At 49.9% G+C, this 17,575-nt stretch overlaps 2 protein-coding genes across 2 annotated transcripts in view; one reads left to right on the forward strand and one right to left on the reverse strand.

Moving 5' to 3' along the window:
- The window catches only part of ecm2 (extracellular matrix protein 2, female organ and adipocyte specific), a 28,849-nt gene extending 16,492 nt beyond the window's left edge, over nucleotides 1-12,357 (reverse strand). The window contains exons 1-5 of the mRNA XM_030052267.1: nucleotides 12,296-12,357; nucleotides 11,507-11,616; nucleotides 6,431-6,565; nucleotides 5,273-5,431; nucleotides 1,012-1,200 (exon numbers count right to left, since the gene is read on the reverse strand). Of these exons, the coding sequence (XP_029908127.1) occupies nucleotides 1,012-1,200; nucleotides 5,273-5,431; nucleotides 6,431-6,563 (481 nt within the window). The 5' untranslated portion in view covers nucleotides 6,564-6,565; nucleotides 11,507-11,616; nucleotides 12,296-12,357. The remainder of the gene's footprint in view (nucleotides 1-1,011; nucleotides 1,201-5,272; nucleotides 5,432-6,430; nucleotides 6,566-11,506; nucleotides 11,617-12,295) is intronic.
- cenpp (centromere protein P) overlaps nucleotides 1-17,575 on the forward strand; it is a 120,975-nt gene that overhangs the window by 99,410 nt on the left and 3,990 nt on the right. The window contains exons 7-8 of the mRNA XM_030052271.1: nucleotides 17,185-17,264; nucleotides 17,413-17,504. Coding sequence (XP_029908131.1) covers nucleotides 17,185-17,264; nucleotides 17,413-17,504 — 172 coding nt within the window. The remainder of the gene's footprint in view (nucleotides 1-17,184; nucleotides 17,265-17,412; nucleotides 17,505-17,575) is intronic.

Genomic DNA, 17,575 nt, shown 5'->3' on the forward strand with positions numbered 1-17,575 from the left:
GAACTCATCACGTACGGACGTCTAGATGTTCACCAAACTCACAACATGTGTGGAACACTGACCCAAAATGTGTGTGATCACATTTTTCACAGCCATGATGGACAGGAAACAACATGCTGCAGAGTCAAATCTGACCTGAGAACAGTTCACTGAGGGTTTCCTTCATCAGGAAACACTTTCAAATTGGCCTACGGGGGGCGCTACAGTGTTTGTTCACTTGTTACCGATTGGCCCAAAGGATGTGAGCATCATCTGTGACATGCATGGACAGAACGGGAGTCACTTTCACAGCTTGGGTCAGAATCATCAGTGAATTAAAATCCTGACAGTCACCTTCAGGTGCAAAGGCTTTTCCAAAACATGCAGAACGTAAACTCCCAGCATGCAATATGTCAGTTTGAACTCTCCTGGAGGGGCGGAGCTCCTGTCCTCCAAAAGATTTACCCTCATTTGATGTTTTGATGATGATGATGATGATGATGATAATGATGGTGGTGGTGGTGGTGGTGGTCGTGGTGGAGAATCTCCAAAATCTCCTACAGTGGTTGAGCTGGTTGAGATGTGGTGGCCACAGCATCATCATCGTCATCATCATCATCGTCATCAAACCATTCACTGAGCCCTCAGGCCTCAGAGCGTGGTCATCCTGGAAGAGGCCCCACCCACACCCACCCCCTGCACCCTCATCAGGATACAGCTGTTTCCTCACAGGATGAAGGTGATGATCTCTCTCTCTAATATTCCTCACTCTGTACCAGAGTATTCTCCTCAAAGTACTATAATATTCCTCTCTAAGTACTTTAATATCTCTCTCTATGAACCTGTTCGGAAGAATGGAGCTCCGCCCCTCCAGGAGAGTTCAAACTGACGCACTGCATGCTGGGATTTGGTCTGTCTCTTAATCATCAGGGTTATGGTTGAGGGTTGGAACTGTTTGCATGCTGCTGGCTGTGAGCAGCTTTGGGTCGGCTGCATGTTGCACCATGCTGTTGCCACATGTTGTGTTTCTACCTGGCTCCATGCAGACGGGGCAGCACTCCCCGGCGGGCGTGAAGGGGAAGTGGCAGTGCACTATGGGACAGGTGATCTCGTCACAAACCACCCGGCCTCCGGTACAGAGACAGGTCACACAGGGCTTGGGAGACCAGACGGCCTGGTCGAACATGGTCAGACCCTGGAACACACACTGGCCCTGCTTACCTGGAAATAAAACACACCGTGAGAATTAACTCATCAGTTCCTCGGTTAGAATTCATGAATCCTAATCAAATCACACGGACGGCCGGCCAAACGTCTTTATAGCCTCGGACTCTGACACCTGAGGAGGATGTCATTTATTTGGTAATTATAAATCACGTTAGTGTGACCAGTCAGATGATCTGATCTACAAGTAACTGACCGAAGCAAGAATCCACCGAACCATCGAGCAAATCAAAAACCTGCAGGAAAAGTTTGAAGGCTGCTGGCACAAGGCTAAAACTCCAATCCTGGCACCATTTGCATGACTCAGCCTGGATTATATTTATATTATATTTATATTTCTTGCAGATTAGAGGCTTCCCAGAAGGCAGGGCCAATGTAAAAAAAAAAAAAAAAAGTTCTATTCTGATTAAATACTTTGGGGATGTAAACACACATCTAATGACATCATTTTATTTAGCCTCCTGAACTGAAATCTCTAATCAGAATGATTCCACTCGGCTTTTGATTTCATCCAGATTTTATCCAAGCTTGTTTTCCTTTGTAAAAGCCTTTGTACTTTCTTTGAACTTTGTGCGTCACGCTCTTGCAGCTCTACACATTCACAGCCACTGAGCAGTTTGTGTTTTACTGTTTTAAAGACAAAGCAACTGCAGTTTAATGGAAGGGGGATCTAAGGATTGAAATGAGAAACCTGTGGCTCACACCTTCAGCCTGTCATAAGCCGGCAGCGGGCTCTGCTTGCAGTAATTGTTGTGTGCTGAGGCGAGTCTAAAGCCGTCCAGCCTGTACTTTGCTGTCAGAAACAGGCAAAGCAGTGATTTGTAGCATCTCAGCCTCCCTCTGCATTAACTCCGCCTTTCAACAGCAGCTTTAATGAGACAAGGCTCTGACTGGCAGTGAGTCAGGAGGAAAGACCATAAACTACCATGACATGGCAGGAGGAACCCCTTCTATCTACTCCAGTTCTGTCCTCTCTGTCATCTGTCCATGCTAATGCTATGCTCTGTGCTGTGTCTGCAGGGCCAGGTAGTTAAGAGGCTCAGGCTGTTTCTCCTGCCGTGTTTATACTGTCAGCCTGTCATCTCCATCACAGCACAGGCACTTTACAGCTTTACCTTTCTCTGTAAAATATTGTCTTGCTATCGTTGAGTCTGTCTTTACTGTCGGGTGACTTGTCATTACAGTGCCATGCCGTTGATTTGTGTGAACACAGAATTAGATTGTTTTTGTCCCTCCTGTCTGCTGAATGGCGTCTGCAGATGCACAGTTTGATTTGATTATATTTGATTTAATGCCAGCAAGGGCTGAAATGTTTGGTGCATCAGTAGCATCACCATTTGTAACTGCATATATCCAAAAAAAAAAAAAAAAACTAGGACAAGAGAAAAAACATGCAAACTTTTACATGACATCACAGTCACCAGGGACAAAACCTGCTGCAGACACCAAGATGCTTCAGTGTCACTGCTGTTTGATTTGATCTGATCTCACATTTGATCACAACCAGAGAAACGCCCTCCAACACTCGTTTGCATGAGAAAGTTGGTTACAGCTGGACTTTCGGGAAGATATTGCCAATCAGCAGCCAGTCAATAGCTAACACTGCTTTTTGTCTCGTCTGTCACTCAGCACAGTGATAAGCAGCAGGAGTGTAGATAAGACAGAAGAAACAGACAACAAGGATCTCCTCCTCTCTCAGGAATAAAGCAGTGCAGCGGAAATATTGTGGATTTCAAAGAAAAGACAAATCACATGTCATCTGCAAACAATGAGATAAACTCCTTAGGAAACATGAGAAACCTGGCCGAGCCTTCAGATGGAACAGAAGATCCTGTTGATCCCAAACCCCGTCCAGTCCAGTCTGTGTCTGATCATATTTATTTATCAGTGTGGCAGGATATGATGGGTCACATGACCATGTGGTTCAGGGAGCAGAACCCGGCTGGGGCAGCCATGTTGGAGGTCTTTGTGACTGGGAACTGATCACTGATCCGTCTGATTGATTTTGTGTTTAGCTAACTGTGGAGCAGCTGATCATGTTGCCACATCCTGATCAGTGTCAGGCTCAGTCTTCATGAAGAACAGGGATTAATCGATTATTGGTCCCAGAAGATTATCGGGATGGATATTTTTCAATAATCAGTATGGTAATCTTCTCCATCTGAAAGACACAGGAACAGCGTGAGTGGGCGGGGCCACGTTTCAACATTTTTTATTTAGTTTAAATGTATTTAAATTTCTTTTTCAAACATTCTGTTTTGTCATTATTAGAATTATTATTAACATTATTTTTCAGTTCTTGAAAGTTCTATCCATCAATGATAATTAGTCCATCCCAAACAGAAACTCAAACCTCAGCAGGAAATCCAGAGGAAAGACCTGCCAGCATCAGACTGTCCACATAAACCTGTGGGACGTCCACTCTCTGCCTGTCTGTCTCTCTGCCTGTCTGCCTCTCTGCCTGTCTGTCTCTCTGCCTATATGTCTCTTTGCCTGTCTGCCTGTCTGTCTCTCTGCCTGTCTCAATCTGCTGTGAATAGTTTTTTCTGTTAGCAGTACAGGGCTCAGGGTCTGGTTCAGCTTTACAGCGCCACTTAGCATCAGCCTTTAATCAGCCCCCACCCCCCACCCCTCCACCCCCTCTCTTCCCCCCATTTCCCCCCCACTCCCCCCTCCTGGGATCATTTCAGTTCACAGAAAACCCACATCGCCTCAGAAAAAGCTAAACTTCACTTCTCTGCAATACACTGCGCCAGTTTTTGGTCTGATATGACCACAAACACACTCCTGCACTGCACTTTCATACACATACATACACATACAGCATATTAAATGCCTGTGAAAACTTCTAAATACATGAAATCTGATGTTTAATATATCATTTTAATGTTACAGTAATACTATAGCTTTCTTGGGGGTGCTAATGTTACTGCAAGTTTTTGCTAATTTGCTGCTCACCTTTTCCCTCATGTTTTGAAGAAAGTGCAGTGAAATTGTGCAGGTTACAAAGGGTTAAATAACAATCTCACTTTTAAATGTGGTGTCAGGTTACATGTGGTAAGTTTTTTCCTACTAAAACGGCTTCATTGTTTTGCTGCAGTTATAATGTTTTAAATGTGAGGCATGCAGGGCTGAACTGGTATTTATGACATGATTTAACCAGGAAAAAATGCTGCAACCCAGAGACTCTGACTTCTCTGAAACTTAGTTGAAGTAACACATGATGTGTGGTCTTACAACACGTCGTTAGGCCAGAAATGGCATAAGATGTGTCATATAAATATTGATGCCAACACCAAATTTTTCCTCAGCAGTGACTCTTCCCGGCACTGGCTTCTTTGTCATCATTATTCTGAATATTAAAGCTTTCAACCTTTGAAACCTGAGCAAGTTCACTTTGATTTCTGTCTGAAAGATGGGGGAAAGAGCAATGAGCAAATTAGCAAGAAATGACCTGAAAATTAGACAGCAATATTTAAAAAAAAAAAAAAAAAAAAAAAAGTACAAGAAAATGACAAAAATAAATAAATAAACTCAGAAACTTTTACCAGGAAGTTATTAAAATCTTACCAGCAAATAAATAAATAAATAATGTTGGCATGATGTCACTTGATAAGCACTAAGCCTTTCATTCAGTGAATCATACTGTACTGTTTCTACCTCAAGTCTGAGATGTTGAAGTTTTCTATCAGAACCTCAGGATATTACGCGCGGGGTGCCACAAGGCTCTATTTTAGAGCCTCTTTTCTTTCTTATGTTTATAAAGGAAATGCAAGCTTTGGTTATCTGCTGATGATTCTGTGCTACTGGTGTCTCGGAATGATGTCGGTGAGATTGAAAACTCTCTTGCAATAAATCGCAGATCAACAAGCTTCAATACATTTGGGTTGCCTAGACGCGACTCGCTTTTTAAAAATATGCAGTTGGTAACCGTCTTGGTGTGTTGTCTGTGCCGAGAGAAGAGTCGACCTCCAGATAATGGCCAAACTGAGCAGCACCTGGCTGCAGAGCCTGCAGGTCGGTGTGGGCTGGAGGTCTGAGCGTGGTGTGTGTCGGTGGTCTGACTGACCTGGGATGACGTTGTAGCTGGAGTGCTGCTCCGGCAGGTTCTTGTAGGACTCCAGGAACACAGCATTCCCTTTTTCTCCAGGGCTGACCGGGACACTGGGACCAGGAACCAGTCTGATCTTCAGAGGTCTGGAGCGCTCGCCTCCGGCCTGGCCCTGACCTGCAACACACACACACACACACACACACACACACACACACACACACACACACACACACACACACACACACACACGGCCACCAACATCAGTGCAGTGATTTCGAACCTTTAGATATCCTGGTAGAATTTACTGAGGAACCCTGTTTTTCAGACTGGCCCTGCTCTCTGCTGACTCTTCATGTGTCTTGTCATGAAAACATCGGACAGATTTCCTCTCCTAACATGCCTCTGATCTGCCATTTCATTTCATTTCGACCTCCGCGCTCCATGAAGAAGTCAACTCTGCAGACTTTGTAGAAGATAAAACCTTTCTCTTTGTTTTTTTGTTTTTTTTTTACAGCAAAAAAAATGAATCTGTCTGTTCCTGATGACTGAAGCAGACAGGCATTACTTTTTTCGTAGAGCTCTCTATTTCTTTTGCACAATATTTTACATATTTGGAAAAAAATTTGGATTAATGGCACCATAGAAGAATTACTGAGAGGAGCTTTAAAATAAACATGAATGAGGAAGAATGAGCGTCCCACCCTGAGTGGTTTTTAAAGTCTGGTCCAGGGACCCCCAGGGGCTCCTCAGCAAAATGAGCCTTTCACAAGCATTTAAAATGAGACTTGACCCAGCGTCATATGATCTTTACACAGGTCATTTTAATCAGTATAAATATAGGTTTCTTGTCATTTGTAAAAATACATATTTTGTTGCTAATTTTCTTGCAATCTTTTACAAATTTCCTAATAATTTCTTGACTATTTATTCATTGCACTTTTCACATGTATTTGAAAAAAATAAAGTGAATTACCATATTACCAGAGTACCAGAAAATTAGCAAAAAATAAATATCTAAAAATAAAAAAAAAGATATATTTCTTGTGTTTAAATGCTTGTGAAAAAAATATCTCTTGATGTAAGAGGCAAAATGACCTCCGCTGCAAGCCTGCGGCTGTTTGAAAGTCACCTTGAGCATCCAGAGCATGGAAACGCGTGAAAGCCCCGTCTTACCCTGTCCAGACCTCCTCCTCTTCCCCCGGCGGGCGTCTCCATCCGGGCCATGGGGTCGGCTCTTGGCCTGCGTGGCCGGGACCGTCAGGACCACCAGCAGCCACATGGCGGCCGCCACCAGCCACCACCTCATCCCTGCAGAGACCACAGAGCCCAGTCAGTCTCACCACAGACCAGATCCAGATCCCCGCAGCGCTCACACCTCCAGGGTCCAGACCAGAGGATCAGAGGCTCAGAGGTCCAGACCAGAGACTCAGAGGTCCAGAGGTCCAGAGGCTCAGAGGTCCAGAGGCTCAGAGGCTCAGAGGCTCAGAGGTCCAGACCAGAGGCTCAGAGGTCCAGAGGCTCAGAGGTCCAGAGGTCCAGAGGCTCAGAGGTCCAGAGGACGTCTCAGTGAAGAGCAGCAAGATCTCCAGGACACTGAAATGGAGAAGCTTCATGCATTTCAGGATTTTTTTTAAGATTTCTGTAAGCTGTTCACACACTTTTCCTTCAAAACAAAAAACCCCCAGTCAGAATGACAGAAACCAGAGAGCAGACAGGTCTGAGCAGTGAGACGGGTTTCACCTGCAGCAGCTCCGCAAACAGAAAGACCCATCATTCCTGCCGCTGGCCGTCATATAGCTCCTGCTGGGGTCATAATGGCTGGTTCCCCTGCCCTGTGTGTGTGTGTGTGTGTGTGTGTGTGTGTGTGTGTGTGTGTGTGTGTGCGTCTAATGACTAGTCGTATAGGCTGTCATTATTAAAGCAGAGATCTGACAGTAACACACACCTTCACACACCTGATAGTTTGTCTTGTGTCTGATTCAGTGTGAATAGTGCAGATCGTGCCAGAGCTCCCACATCAGCCTAAATAACAGTAATAAATGTGCTATAGCTATGCCCTGGTGCATGATGGGAAAGCTGTCTCTCAGTTTGTCAAAACAGCATCCAGTGTCAGCAGCCACCTGATATCTGCTTTGTGAGGGATTCATGACTCACAAAGCAGCTTTTACAGAACAGCAGGTAAACACACACACACACACACACACACACACACACACACACACAGGTAAGAAAAAGAATAACACGTTAGAGATTATTAAAGAATATGGAAGGAGATTCCAGAGGCCCCTCACCCAGGCAGGGACAGCGGGGCCCCCTGCTGGAGCAGCTTAGACAAAGTTTGAAAGTGGAGACGTCCAGGAGGAGAAGCAGCAGGTGGAGGGACCTGTTAGCCCCGCCCACCTGAGCGCCGCCATGTTGCTGTTGGTACTGGTGAAGGAGAGAGTGGCGTACTGGGAGGAACGTCCCACCTGATCTGATCCTGGGAGGGGTTTTGTTTTTGGAAGCAGACCATCAGTGCACCTGGAGCCAGAGCTCCATGATGCACCTGGGCAGGGTCTGACCTGAAGACATGGTCCGACTTTGAGGAGCTTCTCCACCTGACAGACCAGCCCCCTGTGGAAGAGGCGGGGCCTCTAGACGAGGAGGTGGAGCCTCTGGTCGAGGAGGCAGGGCCTGAGGCGGAGCCAAAGGGAAAACTGCATTGGATGAGATCCTGAAACGCAGGAGGCTCTGAATGTTGTTGGTTGCCATGGCAACACCTCTCCTCAGGACGGCATGGAGGGCGGCAGCAGAGCCTGAGCAGCAGCAGAGGGAGGAGGAGGGGGAGGAGCTCAGAGCCGCCGCTCCGCCATGTTGAGGCTGAGTCAGTTATTTTGGGAATGTAGTCAGGAAGCTTCCCTGTGGAGGGGTTCCTCTGTGGAGGGGTTCCTGTGTCTGGAGGGGTTCCTCTCCTCTGTGGAGGGTTCCTCTGTGGAGGGTTCCTCTGTGGAGGGGTTCCTGTGTCTGGAGGGGTTCCTCTCCTCTGTGGAGGGTTCCTCTGTGGAGGGTTCCTCTGTGGAGGGTTCCTCTGTGTGGAGGGGTTCCTCTGTGGAGGGGTTCCTGTGTCTGGAGGGGTTCCTCTCCTCTGTGGAGGGTTCCTCTGTGGAGGGTTCCTCTGTGTGGAGGGGTTCCTCTGTGGAGGGTTCCTCTGTGGAGGGGTTCCTCTGTGTGGAGGGGTTCCTCTGTGGAGGGGTTCCTGTGTCTGGAGGGGTTCCTCTCCTCTGTGGAGGGTTCCTCTGTGGATGGTTCCTCTGTGTGGAGGGTTCCTCTGTGGAGGGGTTCCTCTGTGGAGGGTTCCTCTGTGGAGGGGTTCCTGTGTGGAGGGGTTCCTGTGTCTGGAGGGGTTCCTCTCCTCTGTGGAGGGTTCCTCTGTGGAGGGTTCCTCTGTGGAGGGTTCCTCTGTGTGGAGGGGTTCCTCTGTGGAGGGGTTCCTGTGTCTGGAGGGGTTCCTCTCCTCTGTGGAGGGTTCCTCTGTGGAGGGTTCCTCTGTGTGGAGGGGTTCCTCTGTGGAGGGTTCCTCTGTGGAGGGGTTCCTCTGTGTGGAGGGGTTCCTCTGTGGAGGGGTTCCTGTGTCTGGAGGGGTTCCTCTCCTCTGTGGAGGGTTCCTCTGTGGATGGTTCCTCTGTGTGGAGGGTTCCTCTGTGGAGGGGTTCCTCTGTGGAGGGTTCCTCTGTGGAGGGGTTCCTGTGTGGAGGGTTCCTCTGTGGAGGGGTTCCTGTGTGGAGGGGTTCCTCTGTGTGGAGGGGTTCCTCTGTGGAGGGGTTCCTCTGTGGAGGGTTCCTCTGTGTGGAGGGGTTCCTGTGTGGAGGGTTCCTCTGTGTGGAGGGTTCCTCTGTGTGGAGGGGTTCCTGTGTGGAGGGTTCCTCTGTGGAGGGGTTCCTGTGTGGAGGGGTTCCTCTGTGTGGAGGGTTCCTCTGTGTGGAGGGGTTCCTGTGTGGAGGGGTTCCTGTGTGGAGGGGTTCCTCTGTGTGGAGGGGTTCCTCTGTGGAGGGGTTCCTGTGTGGAGGGGTTCCTCTGTGTGGAGGGGTTCCTCTGTGTGGAGGGGTTCCTCTGTGGAGGGGTTCCTGTGTGGAGGGGTTCCTCTGTGGAGGGTTCCTGTGTGGAGGGGTTCCTGTGTGGAGGGGTTCCTGTGTGGAGGGGTTCCTCTGTGTGGAGGGGTTCCTGTGTGGAGGGGTTCCTGTGTGGAGGGTTCCTCTGTGGAGGAGTTCCTCTGTGTGGAGGGGTTCCTCTGTGTGGAGGGGTTCCTCTGTCTGGAGGGGTTCCTCTGTGTGGAGGGGTTCCTCTGTCTGGAGGGGTTCCTCTGTGTGGAGGGGTTCCTCTGTCTGGAGGGGTTCCTCTGTCTGGAGGGGTTCCTCTGTGGAGGGGTTCCTGTGTGGAGGGGTTCCTCTGTCTGGAGGGGTTCCTCTGTGTGGAGGGGTTCCTCTGTGTGGAGGGGTTCCTCTGTGTGGAGGGGTTCCTCTGTGGAGGGTTCCTCTGTGTGGAGGGGTTCCTGTGTGGAGGGTTCCTCTGTGGAGGGGTTCCTCTGTGGAGGGTTCCTCTGTGTGGAGGGTTCCTCTGTGTGGAGGGGTTCCTGTGTGGAGGGTTCCTCTGTGGAGGGGTTCCTGTGTGGAGGGGTTCCTCTGTGTGGAGGGGTTCCTGTGTGGAGGGGTTCCTCTGTGTGGAGGGGTTCCTGTGTGGAGGGGTTCCTCTGTGGAGGGGTTCCTGTGTGGAGGGGTTCCTCTGTGTGGAGGGGTTCCTCTGTCTGGAGGGGTTCCTCTGTCTGGAGGGGTTCCTCTGTGGAGGGGTTCCTGTGTGGAGGGGTTCCTCTGTGTGGAGGGGTTCCTCTGTCTGGAGGGGTTCCTCTGTCTGGAGGGGTTCCTCTGTGGAGGGGTTCCTCTGTGTGGAGGGGTTCCTCTGTCTGGAGGGGTTCCTCTGTCTGGAGGGGTTCCTCTGTGGAGGGTTCCTCTGTGGAGGGGTTCCTCTGTGGAGGGGTTCCTGTGTAGAGGGGTTCTGGGCAGGTCTGACTGGGAGGGGTTCCTGTGTGGAGGGGTTCCTCTGTGGAGGGTTCCTCAGTGCAGACCCAGGACGCCCTGGGGGGGCTGGCCTGGCAGCACCTCGGCGCCCCCAACAGGAACGTCCTGCACATTTTCTCTTTATTCAAATGTTGACAGTCGCTTGTGTCAAACTGCAACCTGCTGAACATGAAGTGTGTGTGTGTGTGTGTGTGTGTGTGTGTGTAAGCTGGCTATATGCATAAAACTTTCTAAATACTGTGAGATTTTTCACTTTGGAAAGAGTTAAGTTCTTGTCTTTGTGTTTGTTTGTTTGGTTCTTGAACTCGGCAGCTGAGGTTTGATTTTCCCAAACTCCCATTTCTCTGCTGCCCGGAGGTCTGACAGACAGGAAGTCAGCACCAAGACCCTCCCACCCCACCCTGAGCCAATGGGAAGCCAGAACTGTTGGAGAGAGAGAGAGACAGAGAGAGAGAGAGAGAGAGGAGAAAAGAAAAGGGAGGGGGGGTGAAAGAATGGAAACTATTCAGATGAGTTCAGTTCCTGGATGAGCAGGCTCAGATGGAGAGACCTCCACCAGAACAGCTGGGGATAAAAATAACCCTGTGTGTGTGTGTGTGTGTGTGTGTGTGTGTGTGTGTGTGTGTGTGTGTGTGTCTCCTGTACTTTGAAAGGCAGACAGTTTGGAGTCTGAAGCTTCCATCCGGATGCGTGACGTCCAAACTCTTCATGGCAACACGACTCTGTTTCGTCTGATTTCAGTTCTCAGCCTTTCTCGTCTTTCCTCTTCACTGTTCACATGTTTTCCCTCCAACGAGGTCAGTAATCTGCCAGTGGGATGAGATAATCCCAGTTGTTTGCTCAGTGTCCTGCAGAGTGATGCGGCAGCACACCGAACCTTCACCCTTCAGCTCATCCCGCTCTGCCAAAAGTCTCCTTAACTCGTTATTTTTCATCCAACAAGGTAAAAAAAAGGGCAGATTTCCCAGATTATAATCCCACTTGTTTCCAGAAGTTTCTTGAATCAAGTGTCATTTTGTCGATCCTGCTGGCTGATCTGCCTCTTTCTGCCTCGTCTTCACAAACAATCCTGAAACGAATGAAACCGCCCTGGAAACCAGTGGGACTGAATTTCCCCTTGTGGGACAAATAAAGTATGATTGATTGATTGATTGATTGATTATCTCAGATTATGTCACCCGACAAGCAGATTACTTACCTGGTTGGGAGAAAAAGCAAGACTTTAGAACTGAGCTGTAGAATAAATGCCTTGTTCAGGAGGTTTGAGCCTTTTCACCTCTCTGATGGAGCCGCAGGGGAATCAGGTCGCTGCAGCAGCAAATACACACACACACACACACACACACACACACACACACACACGAGAGACACGTCCAGGCTGCATGAATAACAGTCATGAAGTATAATAATTAGAGGATGTTTATGGTTTACAGAACAACAGAACAAACTGAAGCCTCAGTGGTTTTAGTCGTTCCTCATGGGAACATATCAAATGTTTATTATTTGTAGATTTCTCAAAATAAAAATGATGTTTTTCTTATTTTAGTGACTTTTTATTTTATTCATTTATTTCTTGGCTGCTGGTAAGACCATGGGAATCACTTTAAAAAGTCACACTGGGCTCTTTGTCAGTGTTTTAACATTTTGTAGACTTTTGATCCGTTAATCAGAAAAATAATTTGACATTAATCAGCAGTGAAAGTGTTTGTCAGCTCTGATATGAAAACATATCAAACCTGCAGGACAAAAAACAACTCTGTGGCATCCATGTTTACCCAGCATGCAACTGGAAACAACCCCCGAGCCTTCCCCAGCACGTTAAGACAGACGGTTCTAACAGACAGACAGACAGACAGACAGACAGACAGACAGGCAGGCAGACAGGCAGGAGGGGGAGGGGCTGAGCAGACAGACAGACAGGCAGGCAGACATGAGGGGGAGGGGCTGAGCAGACAGACAGACAGACGGGACGTTTTCTCTACGTTACCAGCTCAGAGTCCAGGTTCCTCCCGGTCCCTCGGTTCTCCTCCACTCTGCCAGCAGCTGAAGGAGATGTGTGTGTGTGTGTGTGTGTGTGTGTGTGTGTGTGTCAGAGCGTCGAGCTGAGCGGTGTAGAGCAGACTGCAGAGCGCTGAAGGAAAGCCAGGGCTTGTTTCCCAGCAGCAGAGCGAGTCAGAGGCAGATCTGAGGTCAGAGCCGGCGGGAGGAAACTGAAACTGTGGCTGAGAGGAGCCAACATGGCCGCCGCCTGAACCGAGACCAGAAGCTCCCGGAACCGAGCGGGACGTCCGGTTCGCCGTTTGGGTCGGAGTGCGCTGAGCCGTCTCCGGCGTGGTTGCCATGACAACAGACCAGTGAGAAGCAGCGAACCGGAAACTCTGCAACTTCAGCTCACAGGAACTTCACCTGTCATCACCCAGGTGACCTGTCATCACCCAGGTGACCTGTCCTCACCCAGGTGACCTGTCATCACCCAGGTGACCGGACGCTCACCCAGGTGACCGGACGCTCACCCAGGTGACCGGACGCTCATCCAGGTGACCGGACGCTCACCCAGGTGACTTGACGCTCACCCAGGTGACCTGTCATCACCCAGGTGACCGGACGCTCACCCAGGTGACCGGACGCTCATCCAGGTGACCGGAAGCTCACCCAGGTGACCAGACACTCACCCAGGTGACCGGACGCTCACCCAGGTGACCGGACGCTCATCCAGGTGACCGGAAGCTCACCCAGGTGACCTGTCATCATCCAGGTGACCGGACGCTCACCCAGGTGACCTGTCATCACCCAGGTGACCTGTCATCACCCAGGTGACCTGTCATCACCCAGGTGACCGGACGCTCACCCAGGTGACCTGTCATCACCCAGGTGACCGGACGCTCATCCAGGTGGCCGGACGCTCACCCAGGTGACCGGACGCTCACCCAGGTGACCAGACACTCATCCAGGTGACCTGTCATCACCCAGGTGACCAGACACTCACCCAGGTGACCGGACGCTCACCCAGGTGACCTGTCATCACCCAGGTGACCGGACGCTCACCCAGGTGACCGGACGCTCACCCAGGTGACCTGTCATCACACAGGTGACCGGACGCTCACCCAGGTGACCGGACACTCACCCAGGTGACCGGACGCTCACCCAGGTGACCTGTCATCACCCAGGTGACCGGACGCTCATCCAGGTGACCGGACGCTCATCCAGGTGACCGGACGCTCACCCAGGTGACCAGACGCTCACCCAGGTGACCAGAGACTCACCCAAACACCTGAGGACGCCTGACCAATCAGACTGAAGAGCAGAGGAGCAGAAAGAGCAACACACCTGTGACCTGCACTGTTCACACCTGAGTGAATACTGCAGGTAACAAACAAAAACAAAACAAAGAACAAGTAAACATGTTGTCCTCCACCTGTGGTGCCACACCCACAATCTGTCAAACAGACGTCAACCAGAAGTGGGCGTGGCCAAGTCCCTGTGATGAGTTCAGAATTTCCTCAGCGGGGGACAAACGTCGTGGGGTTCCACTGATCTGTCGGGAAGTTCTGCGACTGTTCGTTTTAAGCCACGCCCCCTGCCACCCCCCCATGCCACACCACGCCCCGCCCCCGCCACGCCCACTTGGACCAAGGGCAGTGAAAAGTTCAGAACTTCTTAATCGGCTTCTTCATCAACCTTCCCGCCACATTTGGTGGAAATCTGAGCCGCTGTTTGGACATTCTGCCGCACAGCAGGTCATTAGCCCCGCCTCCCTGATGTCATCAGGTGGGGACAGCGACAGAAAACAGATGAGAGGGAACTAAAGCAAACAGGAAAGGATGTAAACACAAAATCAAATCACAAGAAAAGGAAAGACAGTAAAAGAACCTTAATGCAGAAATGAATGAAAATGATCACCTGACGGACGGGTGACGTCACCCGACCTGAAGCTCGTGGTTCCTTCTCCTCAGGTAGAACCTTTAGGGCAAAAAGACAGTTGCTGTGTCTCAAATCGCGCACTTCTGCACTTACACTTAGTATTTTGAGTGCATAAGTGCGTTCACACTGGAAATATTAACAAAATACTAACAAAATGCAGTGCACTGTAAATGCCCGGATGTTCACTCAAAACGGTCAAAAAGTTGAGTGTGGAGCGATGGACACTTCTCACCCTGACGGCACCACTGACCGGAAGGAGCTAGCTAAAAAAGCTGAGTTTACTTTTCGTTTTACGGCTGTTAATATGTCACTTTATTAAGTTTTAATTTTTTTTCAGGCGAGAAAGTAACTACGTAGATTCCAAATATGTGTTCAGTTTGTCCAAATAACGTCTGTTTTGAAAATTGCTTCGACGTTTTCGGATAACTCTCAAGCTAGCGATTGTGTAAAGTACAGTCACTTCCGGTTGTTTACAAAAATAAAAACCTCATACATTAGAAGCAGTGGTGATGCTTTTATTTTGAAGATAGGATGTGTACACGTCTACTTCTGGATAACTTTACCACCGAAAACCAAAGCCGGCCACGGCTCCGGTCGGCATCAGGCGGGCCGGCCGCGGCTCCGGCTGGTACCGCACCCACCCGGTCGGGTCTGCCGGATCTGACAGGTGAGCGGCCAGTGCCGTGGTCGGCTCGCCTGATGCTGACTGTGGCGATCGTCATTTCTGGTAAGTGCACAATGGGAAGTGCGCCAATTGAGACGCCCTTCACTGTCAAAATTCGCGCACTGTGCCGGTAAGTGTACTGTCAGCTAAGTGTACTCACAGACAGTGCACTAACGGAAGTGCGCGATTTGAGACACAGCAAGTGATTTAGGTTCTGTCAGGTACCTGTGACTCCTCCCCCTGTCTGTGATTGGTCCTGATGTCACCTGGCCAAGGGCACAGACCATCAACAGATACAACGTAAATCATGCAACTGTCCTCCTGCCTCCGCAAAATCGTTTAATGCGCGGCTCGATTACCGGCGAATGGCCGCGTCGCGCAATCAATAATCAACCATGTTGTCTGTGTCTCTGTCCGTGGTGCTGCTGCAACCGCTTTAAAAAAAAAAGTTGATTTATGATGAAAGGTATATATGGCAGTCTGTGTGCGCCGCTCACCTGTCAGATCCGGCAGACCTGACCGGGTGGGCGCGGTGCCGACCGAGGCACCGGGCGGCATCAGGTGGGCGTGGCCCGGCATCAGGTGGGCGTGGCCCGGCATCAGGTGGGCGTGGCCCGGCATCAGGTGGGCCGGCCGGTGTGCGTCGCCACCCGGTTGAATGTGGCAGCCAGCTGACATGCCGCTCCGGCTGTCAGTTGGACGCTTTCTGAAGTTACCTCCAAAACTGTCAAGGTAAATAAACATCCCTTAACCCTGGCCCTGAGTGCAATGTGAGACGGTGGCGGTCTCAGAAAGAAGAGCTAAAAAAAATAATATATATATATACCCACAGCCAGAGAAGGGCTTTTCATGGTCCAAAAACTGGTCGATTCAACGAGACTGACAGGAGGGTGTGCGATTTTGTGAATGAGAAACGTAGTGAAGGACTGCCCGTTACGAGGGCTGTGATGCAGCAAAAAGCACCTGAAGCTGCCACAGAGCTCAACATCCCCCGCACTGAGTTTAAAGCTAGCATGGGCTGGTGTCGCAGAATGTCCATATAAAAAGCATATTTCCAAAAAAGGGTCTTGAAAAAGATCGTCTTAAAATCGGGGTCGTCTTATATTCAGATCAATACGGTATTTCTTCCATGTCCAGTCTAGCCTATTTAAGATCTATATCTGCAGTACACCTTTTAGCCACATGAGGGAGCTCGTTATTTTTTTTATCTTTTTTATTTTTTTTAAACCATTCTCGCACTTTCCGCTCAGATCACCAATAGTGTGTTTCCGCCATATTTTCGCCGTAATTCGCGCGCAGCCAGCCACAATGGCTGCTTGGCTGATCAAAAAGAGCCCCGGATAAACACACTACTACCCAACAAGAGAACAATCTATATCTTTTTGAGATGGCTGTTTCACCTATTCAAGATGAAGTGATGTGGAAATGGCACTAAAAATGGCCAGAAATGGCAATTTATATACAAGTTTGCTCTTGTGATTTATAGATAAAACCTACATTGTGATTTGGGTCGCAGTGTTTTGTCATTTTTAAAAAATGGGTCCCCAGAAAAAAAGTTTGGGAAACACTGATCTAGAGCCTGAACTCAGAGTCTGGCTTTCTCTCTTCAGTTCCAATCTGCTGCCAGGTTATTATGGGATGTTTGTCCAGTCCCCGGCCCTCGGGGACCCGGCCCTCAGGGCCCCGGCCCTCGGGGCCCCGGCCCCCGTGGACCCGGCCCTCGGGGACCCGGCCCTCTGCAGCTGCTGGGCCTCTCAGGACCTGCGGGTCTTTAAAGCTCTGCGTCAGATGATGGTTCTCCTTTTGTTCCTCCTCACGTTCCACAGCCCATGAAGCTTAAACACACACACACACACACACACACACACACACACACAGTGAAACTGGGTTTTATTCTTCTTCTATTCTTTTCTATTATTCTTCATCATTCTTCTGCTTGTTATTGCATCACTGGTGTTTTATTGTTGTTGTTGTCATTATTGTCAGTGTGCTGTTGAAGCTGAGCTGGTCTCAGATCAGCCCGGTGTACAGCTGCAGGCGTCTGGTGAGCGCTCGGCGCCCCCTGCTGGTGTGGAGCAGCATCAAAACATCTCCACTCCTCAGCCTTACTGCACCGAGGTCCAGCAGAACGTCCCGCTCACGTTCCCCTCACGTTCTGCCGCTCGCGTTCTGCCGCTCACGTTCTGCCGCTCACGTTCCACAGCTGCTGGTTCCAACATGAGACCTGACCTCTGGTTTTTACACCTGTCTGTCTGTCTGTCTGTCTGACTGTCTGACTGTCTGTCTCTCAGGAGAAGTATCCAGCTGTGGTCTCTCTTCCTGGAGGCTGCGGGTCAGAGGTCATGACCCTTCACCACCCTGAGCTTCCTGGGTAAATGACATCACTTTATGCTCTGTGTGTGTGTGTGTGTGTGTGTGTGTGTGTGTGTGTTGAATCAGACAGGTACATCTGCTGACTCTGACACCTGTCTCTCCATCTGTCTGTCTGTCTGTCTCTCCATCTGTCTGTCTGTCTGTAGCTGCGTGCTATTGGTCCACTGGTCAGTTGAGGTTTCCAGAGAGGGCGGAGTCACTTCAGAGCTCGACCTGCTGACCAAAATCCCCGAGACAGGTGAGGGCGCTCACGGGTTCTGCACAGCCGCCAGAGACCCACTCTGCTAACGCTAACTCTGCTAATGCTAA

The sequence above is a fragment of the Myripristis murdjan genome, chromosome 5 (genome assembly GCF_902150065.1).
Source record: "Myripristis murdjan chromosome 5, fMyrMur1.1, whole genome shotgun sequence".
NCBI classification, from domain to species: domain Eukaryota; kingdom Metazoa; phylum Chordata; class Actinopteri; order Holocentriformes; family Holocentridae; genus Myripristis; species Myripristis murdjan.